This window comes from Homalodisca vitripennis, chromosome 3 (assembly GCF_021130785.1).
Source record: "Homalodisca vitripennis isolate AUS2020 chromosome 3, UT_GWSS_2.1, whole genome shotgun sequence".
Classification (NCBI taxonomy): Eukaryota; Metazoa; Arthropoda; class Insecta; order Hemiptera; family Cicadellidae; genus Homalodisca; species Homalodisca vitripennis.
The window spans coordinates 151,994,131-152,007,804 of NC_060209.1; the positions used below are offsets into that span (position 1 = coordinate 151,994,131).

General features: G+C 33.8%; 1 protein-coding gene across 1 annotated transcript; it reads right to left on the reverse strand.

Annotated features, from left to right (window-relative positions):
- Positions 1-302: 302 nt before the first annotated feature.
- LOC124357659 (60S ribosomal protein L31) lies at positions 303-13,179 on the reverse strand. The gene is made up of 3 exons (XM_046809637.1): positions 13,035-13,179; positions 9,121-9,352; positions 303-496 (listed from the first exon to the last, which is right to left on the reverse strand). The coding sequence occupies exons 2-3, from the start codon at positions 9,342-9,344 to the stop codon at positions 346-348; spliced, it is 375 nt and encodes a 124-aa protein (XP_046665593.1). The 5' UTR covers positions 9,345-9,352; positions 13,035-13,179; the 3' UTR covers positions 303-345.
- Positions 13,180-13,674: the final 495 nt, after the last annotated feature.

Here is a 13,674-nt window from a genome sequence, read left to right on the forward strand (position 1 = left end):
AAACTTTCCAATGTTTTTCATATTTTATTACTGAAACTGCGGTATTCCTCTTGATACTGTTAGTCACTATTTGAAGGAATATTAGGTGAGTTAAACTTTTGTTATAATTTATCATTCATATATACTTTGGACTAGAATTATATTTTTGAGCAGAATTTTAGCCAAATTCTAAAATAATTATGTTTAAAATGTATGAGATTTATAAAACCTCTGAAACTGTCAATTATAGTCTAATTTACTATTTAAATTTAACTGTCTTACCAGGACTTATATTGGGGGTCATTTTAGTAGATATAACAATAAAGTTTTTAAAACTTTTTATTAGATAAATAAAACAAAGAGATATCAATCCTGACTGACATCAACATTCTCCGTCTGCAGTTTCTTGAATGAGGCTACAGGAACGTATGTGACGAGAGTGTACAGTTTGTGAGGTGAGTCTTCATCATCATTACGACGACGCGCCAGCCTCACGCGGATCCTGAATGGTACATTCCTGGAACAAATCAAATAATTATTCATTGATAATGAAAAATGTTCAATAAGCTATTTTAAACATTTAATGGTTACCAAATATCATGCATATTGTACCAGGTTTTCTAATGATAAATACAAAGCCGTGAAGAAACTCGTCTGCTGGTGACACAAGACGTGCTCTAATGCAACTATCAGAATTGCTAGTCAAAGAATTAAAAGCTTGACTAACAACTATGACTGACTAATAACAATCATACACATAAAGTAAAAGAAGTCTTCTATAGTGCATTAAAATCTCTATTATTTACTCTTAATATATATTTAATTGGCTACAGTATAATAAGCAGCCACCAACACAATCAGATGAATGATGATTATCAATTTTAAATATCGATACTATCGAATATGACATTTGACCTATGTATGTATCATTAATCATTGCCAGCTTTCTTTATTTAAGACTAGTAACGTCATTATCAGTTGTTGCTAGCGAAGTCATTACCATCAGCAGTTATTATTTATTAGAAGGCTAGCGACAACGACAAGATGGCGATGAATATGCAAGTATTGGCTCAAATTGTTTTATAAACACTGAGCAAATGATTGAAATGACTGCAAGAATTCTTTAAATCCAAGGTGTCAAATGAGAAGATGAAAACTAGGATTAAAGGTGAGAATCAGATAGCATTTCGCTGCAAGAAAAGCCAAAACAAAGATGATGTGTCTAAAATGCAGTGGAGAAGACTTTATTTGAACATTCAAAGTTTGGTACTAATAGCATAATTATTTTAGTTGGAAACAAACTATGACTTTTTAGTTAATGAGAGTAGTTTTAAACGGTATAAGTACATACAGAAATATTATTTCAGATGGGCTCTCTTATTGTAGAGAGGTATGTTTTGTTTTGTTGGATAACAAATTTGAAAAAGAATTATTAGAAGGCAAAGGAGTGGTAGTTGAAATTGACGGAGCAAAGATAGAAAAAAGAAAATAATCATGGAAGACTGGTAGAAAATACACAGGTAATAGGCATGATGAAACAAACACTGACGTAGACATGTCTAAAATGGAGAGAGAAGAGGTGGTAGATTCTTTGCCCAGAAAATGAACACAATGCCGAATCACTAATCCCATGAATTAAGAAATAGGTTAAACCTGGAACAACAATCATTTCTGATTTATGGAAAGCTTATTTTGGACTAAAAACACAAGGCTATAACCATTTAACTGTTAACCACAGTACAAACTTCGTAGATCTATTAACTTCTGCAAACACACAAATAATAGAATCAAATTGGAGAGCCACTAAGAAATCTTTAAAAACCGGTCTCAGAAGTGAGTGCATTGTCGATCTTGCAGAATATTGTATCAACGAGAAATTATGATTAACGGAGGTGATCTATTCGAGCATTTTTTAAATGTATAAAACATGTGTACCCTGTTAAGTAAGTAATAGTTAGTACTACGTGGTCCAAGAGTACTTTTATAATACAGTTGTTATTTCATACAATTTAAAAACCTAATTTCATTTCTTTTACATATAAAAATATAGCTCTTTATTTTATATTAACATTTTTAAAGCCTAAAACTTAATTCAATCCAACATCAATTTTCAAAATGTTATTCAAAGTAAAAACATGTTTGTAAATAAATTAAAAATTAAAATCATGTGTTTCGTAATTGACAAAAAAAAGTAAAAGTAAAGTAAAGAATGTCTTGTGTACCAGAATGTGTATTTTACCAGGCAAAGTTAGGGCTAAGAAGCCCTCTCTAACACTTAACCTGGGGACCAACGGCTAAAAGGTGACATCCGAACCACCACCAATGGCCAGGTAGGCGGGCCGCTTGCAAGGACAGGATCGCTCAGCGGTCACCTATCCAAGCAGCGGCCACGCTCGACGTTGCTTGATCTGGTTATCTTGCGATAACCGCAGTACCCGCTACACTGCGCCATTGGCAATGGTGGCAAGTGACTACTTATCTTCTTTATTTCACAAGAAGTCACGTTTATCCTTGAAAATATATAAGGTAAGTAAATGTTATTTTTTAGTTGGAATTATATTAATTATGTTTTCAATTTGTAAATTATATTTCAAATTGTAATTTATATTAATATTTATACATTAATTTCTAAGATTGAAAACTTGCAAACCCATATTGTTCTTTGAAATATCAATTACATCATTTGGTCGGACATTTTGCTTTCAGTCCTTTGGATGGTCATGAATATTGATGATTCAAATCATTCAATAATCATTATCCGATTGTGTTGGTGGCTGCTTATTATAAAGCAGCCCTTTAATTGAATAAAAAGTTGATGTATCATATTCTGTTACGTAAAATTGTACAAATATTACAACATAAAATTATTAATTTCCAAGGTGTGTCCAAAAAGTATCCGACCTTGACATCTGGCATGAACTGACGTTACTCAGCGGCAACAGCAATCTGGTCCCCTTCAAAGTACTCCCCTCCACAAGCCACTACCTTATTCCAACGCTCCTCCCACTTCTGGAAACACTCCTTAAATTCATTTTGCGGAATGGCTAACAGGTCCTTTGTCGCATTTTGTTTTATTTGTTCAACATCGTCAAATCTTTTTCCTTTCAAAGGAATTTTTAATTTCGGAAATAGCCAGAAATCACAATGAGCTATGTCAGGACTGAAGGGAGGTTGTCGTAGTTGGTTGATGTCGTGTTTGCCCAAAACGCTGAATAAGATTTGAGAAATGAGCTGGCGCGTTGTCGTGGTGCAGGATCCAGTCATGGCTTGTCCACAGTTCAGGTCGTTTCCTACGCACTGTATCTCGTAGCCGCCTTAGGACCTCAAGATAATAATCCTTATTCACTGTCTGGCCTCTTGGAGCATATTCGCGATGAACAACGCCGTCCTGGTCAAAAAAAACTGTCAGCATTGTCTTGACATTGCTTCGACTTTGTCTTGCTTTTTTCGGCCGTTGCTCTTTGCGAGTTTTCCACTGTGAAGGTTGATCCTTTGTTTCAGGGTCGTAGCCATAAACCCATGACTCATCACCAGTAATAACTTTTTTAAATAGCCCTGGGTCACTTTATATCAAATCCAGATTGTCCTGTGCGATTCAAGTTGAAGTTCTTTTGGTCTTCTGTCAGCAGCCGAGGAACAAATTTTGCCGAACCTTTTGGTTCATTTTTAAATCTTTGTGTAAAATGTTACAAACTGACAATTTTGGTAAATTCCTAAATATTCTTCCAGCTCTCAGACAGTCAATTGACGGTTTTCATTATTGCTGCACGAACACGTTCAACATTTTCAGCGTTTCTGGCCGTTGAAGGCCTGCCAGATCGGTCATCACTCTCCACTGATATGTGGCCATTTTTAAACCGCCTCAACCACTCTTTTATTTGTGTATCGCCCATAGACACGTCACCATAAACTTTCTGTATCATAGTAATCGTCTCTGATGCTGAATGGCCAAGTTTTTGGCAAAATTTAATGCAAATGCACTGCTCAACACGTTCAGTCATATTGAAATGCAACGCGCACACACGGCAGTACTGTACAGAACAGAGCGCTGTGAACTGGTTCGAGCCGGTCGGTCACGCCGCGGCCGCCTACTGGTCGGCAGTCTGATACTTTTTGGACAGACCTCGTAACTCATTATTTTAAATATGATTATGTTCCAAAAGCGCAACCCAAAATTTCACATTGAATATACTTATTGTAACATTTTCTTGTGTATCTTCTATACACAGGTAGACACGATATGAAGAAAGTTCACTTGTATGTACAAAAATGTACAAGAAAAGTAAAAACCATCCTACATTAGCCAGTGACATACGTCTATAAATTTTTAGGTGGCAGAGAGTATTCCCTTTATTTTAACCCTTGAACTGGCAGATTGTTTTGCTCTAAGTGGCAGACTGTTTTTGACCGATTGACATACTTTTTTTATTCATAAAAAATCTTTTTTTTACTTTTATTCTCCCTATATTTGGTATAATTTTATTCACAATAAACTTAAGGGAATAATAAGATATATAATATAAATTAAAAAATATACATTTAAATTTGCCCTAAGTGGCAGACTGTTTTTGACCGATGACATACTTTTTTTATTCATAAAAAATCTTTTTATTCTCCCTATATTTGGTATAATTTTATTCACAATAAACTTAAGGGAATAATAAGATATATAATATAAATTAAAAAATATATACATTTAAATATTATATAAGTTAAATTTGAAAATTCAAGTTGTGATAACAAAAAAAAATTATAGGATTTACCTAGTGAATATAGTTGCGTGTAAAAATGTAAAATTCCAAGATAAGATACTTCTTGTAAATACAGGGTTAGCCAGTGAAACGGGAAGATTGGAGATGGCCTTGACAGTTGGAATGTGAGTGGTGGGGGTAATAGTGGCCGGCTCATTTTTACCTGCGTGTTCCGCCATTTAGTTGAGATGGATCGTTGGACGGGTGAACATCACGGCTACGCGGTTAAAGCGTATTATACAAATGGTGAGTTTGGTGAAAACGCGACGTGCTTTTTGACGCCATTTCAACATACCGCACAACAGGCCTGTTCCTTCGAATAGCGCAATTCGTTCGTGGATAAACAACCTTGAACAAACTGGATCAACGTTTAAAAAACGAGGTGGGAGTGCAAAAACCGTTCGAACCCCTCAAAATATCGCTACTGTTCAACAGGCAATGCTCAGAAGTCCACGCCGATCTGCCAAACAACATGCTCTATGCCTTGGAATAAGTAACACTTCGGTGAGAAGGATTCTTCATCAAGATTTAAATTTTCACCCATACAAAATACAGATTGTGCAATCTCTCAAACCAACTGACCATCAGAAACGATTACAGTTTTTGTGAGGAAATGGCCAGAAGACTTGAAGAAAATGTCGACCAAGTAAACAACTTGTGGATGAGCGATGAGGCGCATTTCCACCTCTCTGGTTTTGTTAATAAACAAAACTTCAGATACTGGTCTGAGGAAAACCCTGGTGCACTTCATGAAATGCCTCTTCATGCTGAAAAAGTGACGGTTTGGTACGCAATGTCAGCAAGAGGAATCATAGGCCCATTTTTCTTTGAGGATAGCAATGGAAGTGCTGTGACTGTTAGCTCTGTGCGTTACGTTGCAATGATCCAGAACTTTCTTACACCACAACTTTCCCGTTTTCCAGTAAATGAACACACAATGTTCCAACAAGATGGGGTAACAAGCCACACTGCAAGAGTTGCTATGAATGCTGTGAATGCGTTGTTTCCAGGTGGCGTCATTTCCCGAAACGGGGATATCCCTTGGCCCCCTCGCTCTCCTGATTTGACAGCCTGTGACTTTTTTCTATGGAGTTATTTAAAAATGAGAGTTTTTCAGAAAGATCCACCTAGAACTATCCCTGCCCTAAAAAAACGAATTCGGGACGAAATCGAAGGAATACCAGTCAATATGTTGCAAAATGTCATGAGAAACTTCCAGGCCCGGCTGCAGCAGTGCATAGATTCCAATGGAGGACTTATGACAAGTGTTATATTCAAAAAAATAATTTTCTCACTTATTGTACAGTAAATGGCTACCTTTTTTCTTTATATTTATAACCATTAAATAATAAAATAAATTTTCTTAAAGAATTAGTTACTTATTTAAATCTTCCCGTTTCACTGGCTAACCCTGTATATCAAAAAGTGAACATTTTAATTAACATTTGAGACAATACTGTTGACGGAAAGATAAAATATACTAAAAGTAAGAATTCAAAAAATTGAATCTAGCTAACAAAGTAATCCTGTCTCTATTTGTAATCTATTTGTTATAAAGTGATAAGAGGACGGTAAGTGTGTATATCTTATAGTATTATTGAACAATGAACATATTTAATAAGAACATTGAACTTATTTTTGAAATTTGATATACAGGGTCTGTTCATTCAATATCATGACTAGTTCGCAGTATCCTCAATGGAGTGGTGGAGGAGGATTCAACCTGTCGGCCTTGGTATTCACTTTATCACTCGGAGCACTGTAATCTACTCACCCGCTGGCATGCATTGAGACGGGAGGTAGATTTTTGTAACATGAGATTTTTTTATAGTGTGATCTCATACCAGCGTAGAGGGGCTCGTCGAGCAACGTTACGTCATGAAGTTTTGCTTTAAACTCGGAAAATCTGTGTCCGAGACCCTTGAACTCATTAAACAGGCTTATCAGGATACTTTAAGCCGCAAAAGAGCTGTTGAGTGGCACAACAATGAGGAGCTCGTCAAAGATGATCGTAGCATAGGATGCATGATGACCGCTCAAACTGTCGATCACATGGCTAACGCGAAAACAGTTTTGGATTCTGACAGGCTTTTCACCTTCGCTTTTATTAGTGGGGTAACCGGCATTTCATTTGGAACCGTCTGCACCATTTTAATAGAGGATCTTGTGATGAGGAAAGTTTGTGCGAAATTCTTGAGCAAGGAAAAAAAATGTCATGGGTTAAATTTTGGCAAGAAATTTTGGACTGTGTTCAGGAAGATTAAGATTTTTCCAACATTATAACCACACTTATGGTATAAAAACCCATCCCTAGAAGCAGTAACTAAATTCAAGATAGATCACATAAGTAAACTGTTAAATTAAAGGCAACATAAACTATTTTAACTATTACATAAATAATAAATAATAGAGGAGAATTAATTGTTTAATTTCTTATATTTAAAATAGTGTTTTGATTATTTTGTCTTTTTAACACCTATAATCCTGAAATGTTATTAAAAACTTTCACTTTATAATATATGTAAGTATAAAATAAATTGAAGTTGGTAAATTAATTGTAGAGAATTGCCAATTAATCAATACCATACACATATAAGTTATAGTACCTAAATGATCAAACACGAGAAAGCATCAATCAGAAATGCAGTTATCCATCAAGTGTAGCCTTGGTGGTGTGTTTAGTACTACCATTGCACTTCTGGCAAAATATATCATTCAAGATAGTATCTAAAAGTCAAGTTTTTTTATTTTTTTAGTTTCTTTTTTTTTCTTATGACAAGAAGCTTATAAATTGCACTTAGTCCTGTAAGAACCTTTGCGCTGCTTCCGGAGTGATAGGATATTCATTCAGGATGGGTAAGGTTAGGGAGTAGGGGCCGCCTCCTATTGAGATCCATGAGGAAGAATTAGGGCACTACATCTCAAAGTCATCCCTGAAGAAGGGGAGGCCAGCTCTGAACCAGCCTCTCCAGTCAAAGTAGGCAGGGGGTGGCAAACCCTTGTTGAGGTTAACAAGAGCCTCTGAGGTAAGGGAACAAACCCCACCAACTCCAACAGTCATCTTCCACAGTAGACTAGACCTATCGAACTGCCCATGAACCCCAGAATCTCAACATTTGCAGTTAGTGATGTGCCGCTACTGGACATCCATAAGGTTGCCCAGATTGAAGTGGCACATCGGTTTTTGCTGTGCCCAGTGGTGGGTTCAACTGGTAGGTATAAACTAGCCAGAAGTGATCCCTGCTGGGACGAAAAAAAAGTCAAGCTTACAAATCACTTGATCTTCTCACTCAATTCAGTATTGATGAATTGAGATGAGAAGTGGCGAGGCACATTGACAATGAACATTTTATCTCAATTTATGTTTTCATCTTCAATCAACTTCTTATTCAATTACTTTTAAATAATGAACAACGGATTTATGTTACCACAAACCAAACACAGAATACCTTAATTTTAAAATTATTTATTTAAAATAACAGATGAAGACAAAATATATTACTCCTATTAATGGTACAGTAATTCTGAGCAATTACTGGATCCAACTTGTTTCCTATTAAAATACATTACAAAATGAATGTTTTAAAATCATATTCCAGATAATCTAAGAGGTGAAAGAACAAAATAAATTAAAAGATACAAAGCAGGTTAATACATAAAATATGATATCTAAATAATTTTCTACTTCAACAATTAGGCTACGACATTCAACTAATCCTTGTTTAGTTAGTAATAACTTGAACGCATTCTTTTGATAAAAATAAATCAAAGAAGGTTCATTGAAGATAGACATTAAAGTGAGATGCAGGCTAACTATGATTTTCATTGTCGATGCACCGCCATCGCTTCCAACCTGTAGCACTCATGTGATTCGAGCTTGATTTTTTTTCTATCTCAGTAGGTGATTCTAGTTGTTTTTGAGAAGTGTGGGTAGTGGTGCCACCAAAGTCCACTGGACCTCAGATCGAGTTGGGATGACCTGATTGGGTTAAGTACCGAACACAAACGCCACTAACCGTTAGTACAGACTTCTAAGGCCCCTTTGATGCCATCCCGCACTCATGTTAAAAAGACATCCCTCTAAATTCCAGCCCAGATCACGTAAATGCTCTTAGAGGTTAAAATTGATTTTTCTTGTACGGACCCCTCACATAATAAAAAAATTCAGACATATTGACAGATTACTTAATTCAATGTTTTTTTTTTAATTAATAGTTATTAGTTACTTTATTTCATCTTTCCATCACTTGCAATTGTCTCATTTTTGCTCATTTTATAAGTTATTATACTTCAACGGTTAAAAATTAAAGTTAATACAATAATTGTGAATTATTAACCCTAATAATAATAAACTCCACTAAGGCTAAAACGAACAATGAATTAGACTTACTTGATGCCTTTAGACCAAATTTGCTTGTTTAAATGTGTATCGACACGGACATCTGGTGTACCCATTTTCTGTACAGCAAATTTTCGCACTTCTTTAATAGCTCTAGGTGCTCTCTTTTTGAATCCCACTCCATGTAGCCTCTTATGGAGGTTGATTGTGTACTCTCTCGTTACAACTTCGTTGATGGCTGATTTCCCTTTCTTCTCTCCTTTAGGTTTAGCCATTGTAGTTTCTAAACAGACAAGAACAGAATATACTAAGGCAAACTGAACACATTAGCAATTAATACTGAGGCGATTCTTATAGAAACTAAATCAACGTAAAAATAATGTACACACGTCTCACAAGCTTCAGATACGTTTATCCCTCAAAATAGTAAAAAGTAACCAAGTATTACACGGTTTGTTTCCTTATATTTTATAAATACATGAAGCCTAGAGAGATTTTTATTCATCATTAAATTATTACCTCGATCCAATACCGTACTACTACTTTACCTTACTAACTAAATAGTATTACATTGTTCTTAAAATATAAAAACAGCTAACCTGTACTACAATGTTTATTACCTATAACGTACTTAAATTCAAAAATTTGGATTTGGTAGTTTAGATAACCTAATCATGAATACCGATGATTTGATTGTGGTGGTGGCCGCATATTATACTATAGCCCCATGGAGGTATAAATGATCATTTGCTGCAGTATATTAATAAGGAGCCAACAAAACAATTGAATCATGATTATCAGTTATAAATATCAATACTATCGAATTCAACATTAGACCTATACATATTTATAATTAGGTAGGGTACGATAAGCAGACCCAGTTTTTTATATCGAAGAATGTAATCAACGATACCTAATATTTGCATCTCAAATCCCTAGACTATCAATCGAGATAAAAGTATCTATAGTCCTCAATATCAATTATATGTTTTAAATTAAAATATGAATTTAATATTTACAGTGATCAAACAAATTATTATAACCAAAATTAGGAAAACTGAAGACGACTATATTTGCTCCTCTCACAGTTACAGTTGTTTCTTTCCCGCAAATTTCACATAATGGGATTTTCGGTAAGAGTCCAACATGTTGAAGCCACGAAAAACACGTCCTATCATCTTTCAAAGCAATGTCGTGTAAGTTTTCTAAAATTTACTACCATTTTTAATAATCAGATGTTACTTATGTAAAATTGAAATATTACCTTACGTATTATTTGAAAGTGTTTACAGCTGTTGGTATAGATTAGTTAAGTTAATTGTTCAAAATAATTAATTAAGTTAGTATCGATTTATTATATAGATGGTTATGATTAATTAATATCGTTTGCCAATTTCGATAAAAAAAAAAAAAAACAACCGGGTCCGCTTATCGTACACTACCCTTATAATTATTCATTGTCAGCTGTTTTTATTTAGTTTAAGTACTGAGTAGGCTAGTAACATCAGCAAGAACAATGGCAGTGACCATGCAGTTATTGTCTCAAAATGTATTTTTAAACATTGAACATTTTTTTAATGGTTACGAGATATTGACCTTGCTCCTTTAAATCAGAAGTATCCTGTTTGTAGTGAAAAGATATAAAAAGATATAAAAGAATATTAAAGGTGGAATTCAAATATTGTTTCGCTGCAATAAAAGTCAGAACAAACACAACATTGCAAATGTAATATTTAACTCAACATTAACTTATTGCTTAAAATGAATTCAAAGTGAAATCATGTTTAGTTACGGACTAATGGCGGCAAGAACAATGACGTACGTGTTCCTTTTTTCACATGGAGTCAGGCACGTTTAGCCATAAAAATAGTAAATGATAAGTACCTAAATATTATTTTGTTTAGCAGATTTTATAAATATATACACAGTATTTTATGTATCATTAATATATTTATTTATAAGGAATAGACTAATAAGCGGCCTACACTCGTTATTCGATTGCTATTATCAAATGGTTCAATTGTTTTTATCCAAAGGAATAATTCGATACTACAATTTATTTAACTTAGTATATGATTTCAACTAATTAGTTATAGTCATTTTAATGTAAACAATAAACAACAAGAAGTAGCTAATATTTTGAGACTTTGAAAATGGCGATGAATATGAGGAAGATACCCAAGATATTTCTCAAAAGTGATGAGATTTGTTTAATTGGCTTCAACATGAGGGTTTTCAAATTTGTTTTTTAAAAATTGTAATGTATGAGATTCTTCTTGTTATGGTAGTTTATTATAACTCTAATTGTATACGATTTTTATGAAGTTGGATAATATATCGAACTGTTCAATAATAGCAATTAAATAACCAGTGTAGGACGCTTATATAAGTTTCCCCTTTATAAGATTTAAAACCAGCAGAACTAATATTGTTATTTAAAATAACCATTACGTAATTTTGTCCAACATTTTTATTTCAATATTTTTAGATGGTCATGAATATTGGGGGTAGGGTATTATAAGCGGACCCGGTTTTGTATATCGAAATTGGCAAACGATATTACTTAATCATAACCATCAATATAATCAATCGATACTGATTATTTTGAACCATTAACTTAAATAATCTACATTAACAGCTGTAAACACATTTAAATAATACTCGTAATGTAATATTCCAATTATTTATAAGTAACATTTTATTATTCAAAATGACAGTCAATTTTAGAAAACTAAACGACATTGCTTTGAAAGATGTTTTTTTGTGACTTCAACATGTTGGACTCGTACTGAAAAACCCATTATGTGAAATTTGTGGGAAAGAAACAACTAACTGTGAGAGGAGCAAATATGGTCGTCTTTAGTTTTCCTAATCTTGGTTATAATAATTTGTTTGATCACTGTAAATATTAAATTCATATTTTAATTTAAAACATATGATTGTTATTGAGGACTATAGATACTTTTATATCGATTGGTAACGTAGGATTTGAGATGTGAATATTAGGTATCGATGATTACATTCTTCGATATAAAAAAAACCGGGTCCACTTATTGAACCCTACCCGAATATTGATATCACCAATTAGATTGTGTTGGTGGCCGCTTATTATACTGCAGACGATTAAACTCCACAGTAGAATGAGCACCTAGATCAATGGGCTAATTGAGATCCTAACCTAAAACTCAGACAGTTGTTAAACAATTTGTGTGCAATAGCCTATATGGTTTGTCAGCACCTAAAATTGTTTGGATATATAAACATATAGTATTTAAAGGTATAGTTAGAAGTGGTTTTAGGTTAGGCTACGGAAACTGCGCCTATCCAAAATTGATAAAAACAATATATAAGAGAAACAGTAGTACATATAAACATCAAACGATTTATTTAGTTCATATTGGTAACATAAACATACGTAACGGACTGTCTTCCAGACCTGAGGATCCGTTGGCCTAGGCCCGAGAGGTAAATGCCCTACTCAAGGATTTACCACCGTATCTTACCTGAAAGCTAATCATCCTACTTTATTTGAGAGCTAAATGCCTTACTGGAAGGTTTAGACTGCTATAACCACCGGAACCAAACTCCAGACCTGAGGGTTAACCACACTACCCTACCCAAGAGGAGGTGAATGTTTTTATAATATTTAAGGCCATTTCTTACCTTGATTTAATTAATATTACTGTCCTAGTCACGTATTAAGCACTTTCAATTAGAAAAAATCAACATAAATGTAACTGAAAATAAGTAATGTAAATAAACTAGTACCTTCAATTTATACTGTCAACAATGTGTGGAATTAGGTAGAATCAAGGTAATCATAAGGACTTTAAAGTGTATCTAAGAATAGTCATCAACGTAACCTGTTAAACAACGGACATTATAGTTTAGAATCCTTCAGATTAAGCTTTAAAAATAAATTAAAATGCTAGGATTAAAAAATTAAATATGAATAAAGTACTAACCTTTATCCTACAATATGCGGATTCTGGTTATGCTCAACCGGAAAAGAGCCACCACGGCACGCTACAGTCAAAGTGTTTTGAAGAATGAAAAGGAAGTAGAGCATCCAAGGTTGGAATGAAAAATAGAAACACGAATAACTATTTATACTGTATAATAATACTGTATAAAAGTAAGGTGTAGACAACTTAATTAATGGAAATCATCACCGTAAATCTTTGAAATAGTTAATCAATATACTATTGGGTTAGGTTAGAAGATTTTACTATGAGGAAGTTATAATGTGAATTTACAAATAACTATAATACCATTATTAAGAACCAATCAATTATAGTCATTAGTAGCCTTCATTTCTACATCACGAATAGACCTGAGAAAATTTGCAGATTCTCCTTAAGTTGGTGATAGCGCGAACATTTATAGAACACCAATGTGTTAATTGAAACATATGACACTTGTATCTTATTTATTGTTTATTTCTGTTGTGTTAATGTCATGTCAGTTAGTACATAAAGTATCATTTTGGGGCGTTAATTATTATTTTAATAAATTGAAGAGATAAAACATGACGCAGTTGTCGGTTGATTGTGTGTAAAATTTTGCTTCTAAAACTGTTCCATTGTAGTAGTAAAAATGGATCAC

Excerpts from the sequence above, each read along its gene's own strand:
- LOC124357659 (XM_046809637.1), bottom strand. The coding sequence starts at position 9,344 with ATGGCTAAACCTAAAGGAGAGAAGAAAGGGAAATCAGCCATCAACGAA. Across the intron at positions 497-9,120 it reads ATTTGGTCTAAAGGCATCAA|GAATGTACCATTCAGGATCC; the intron begins GTAAGTCTAATT and ends GATTTGTTCCAG.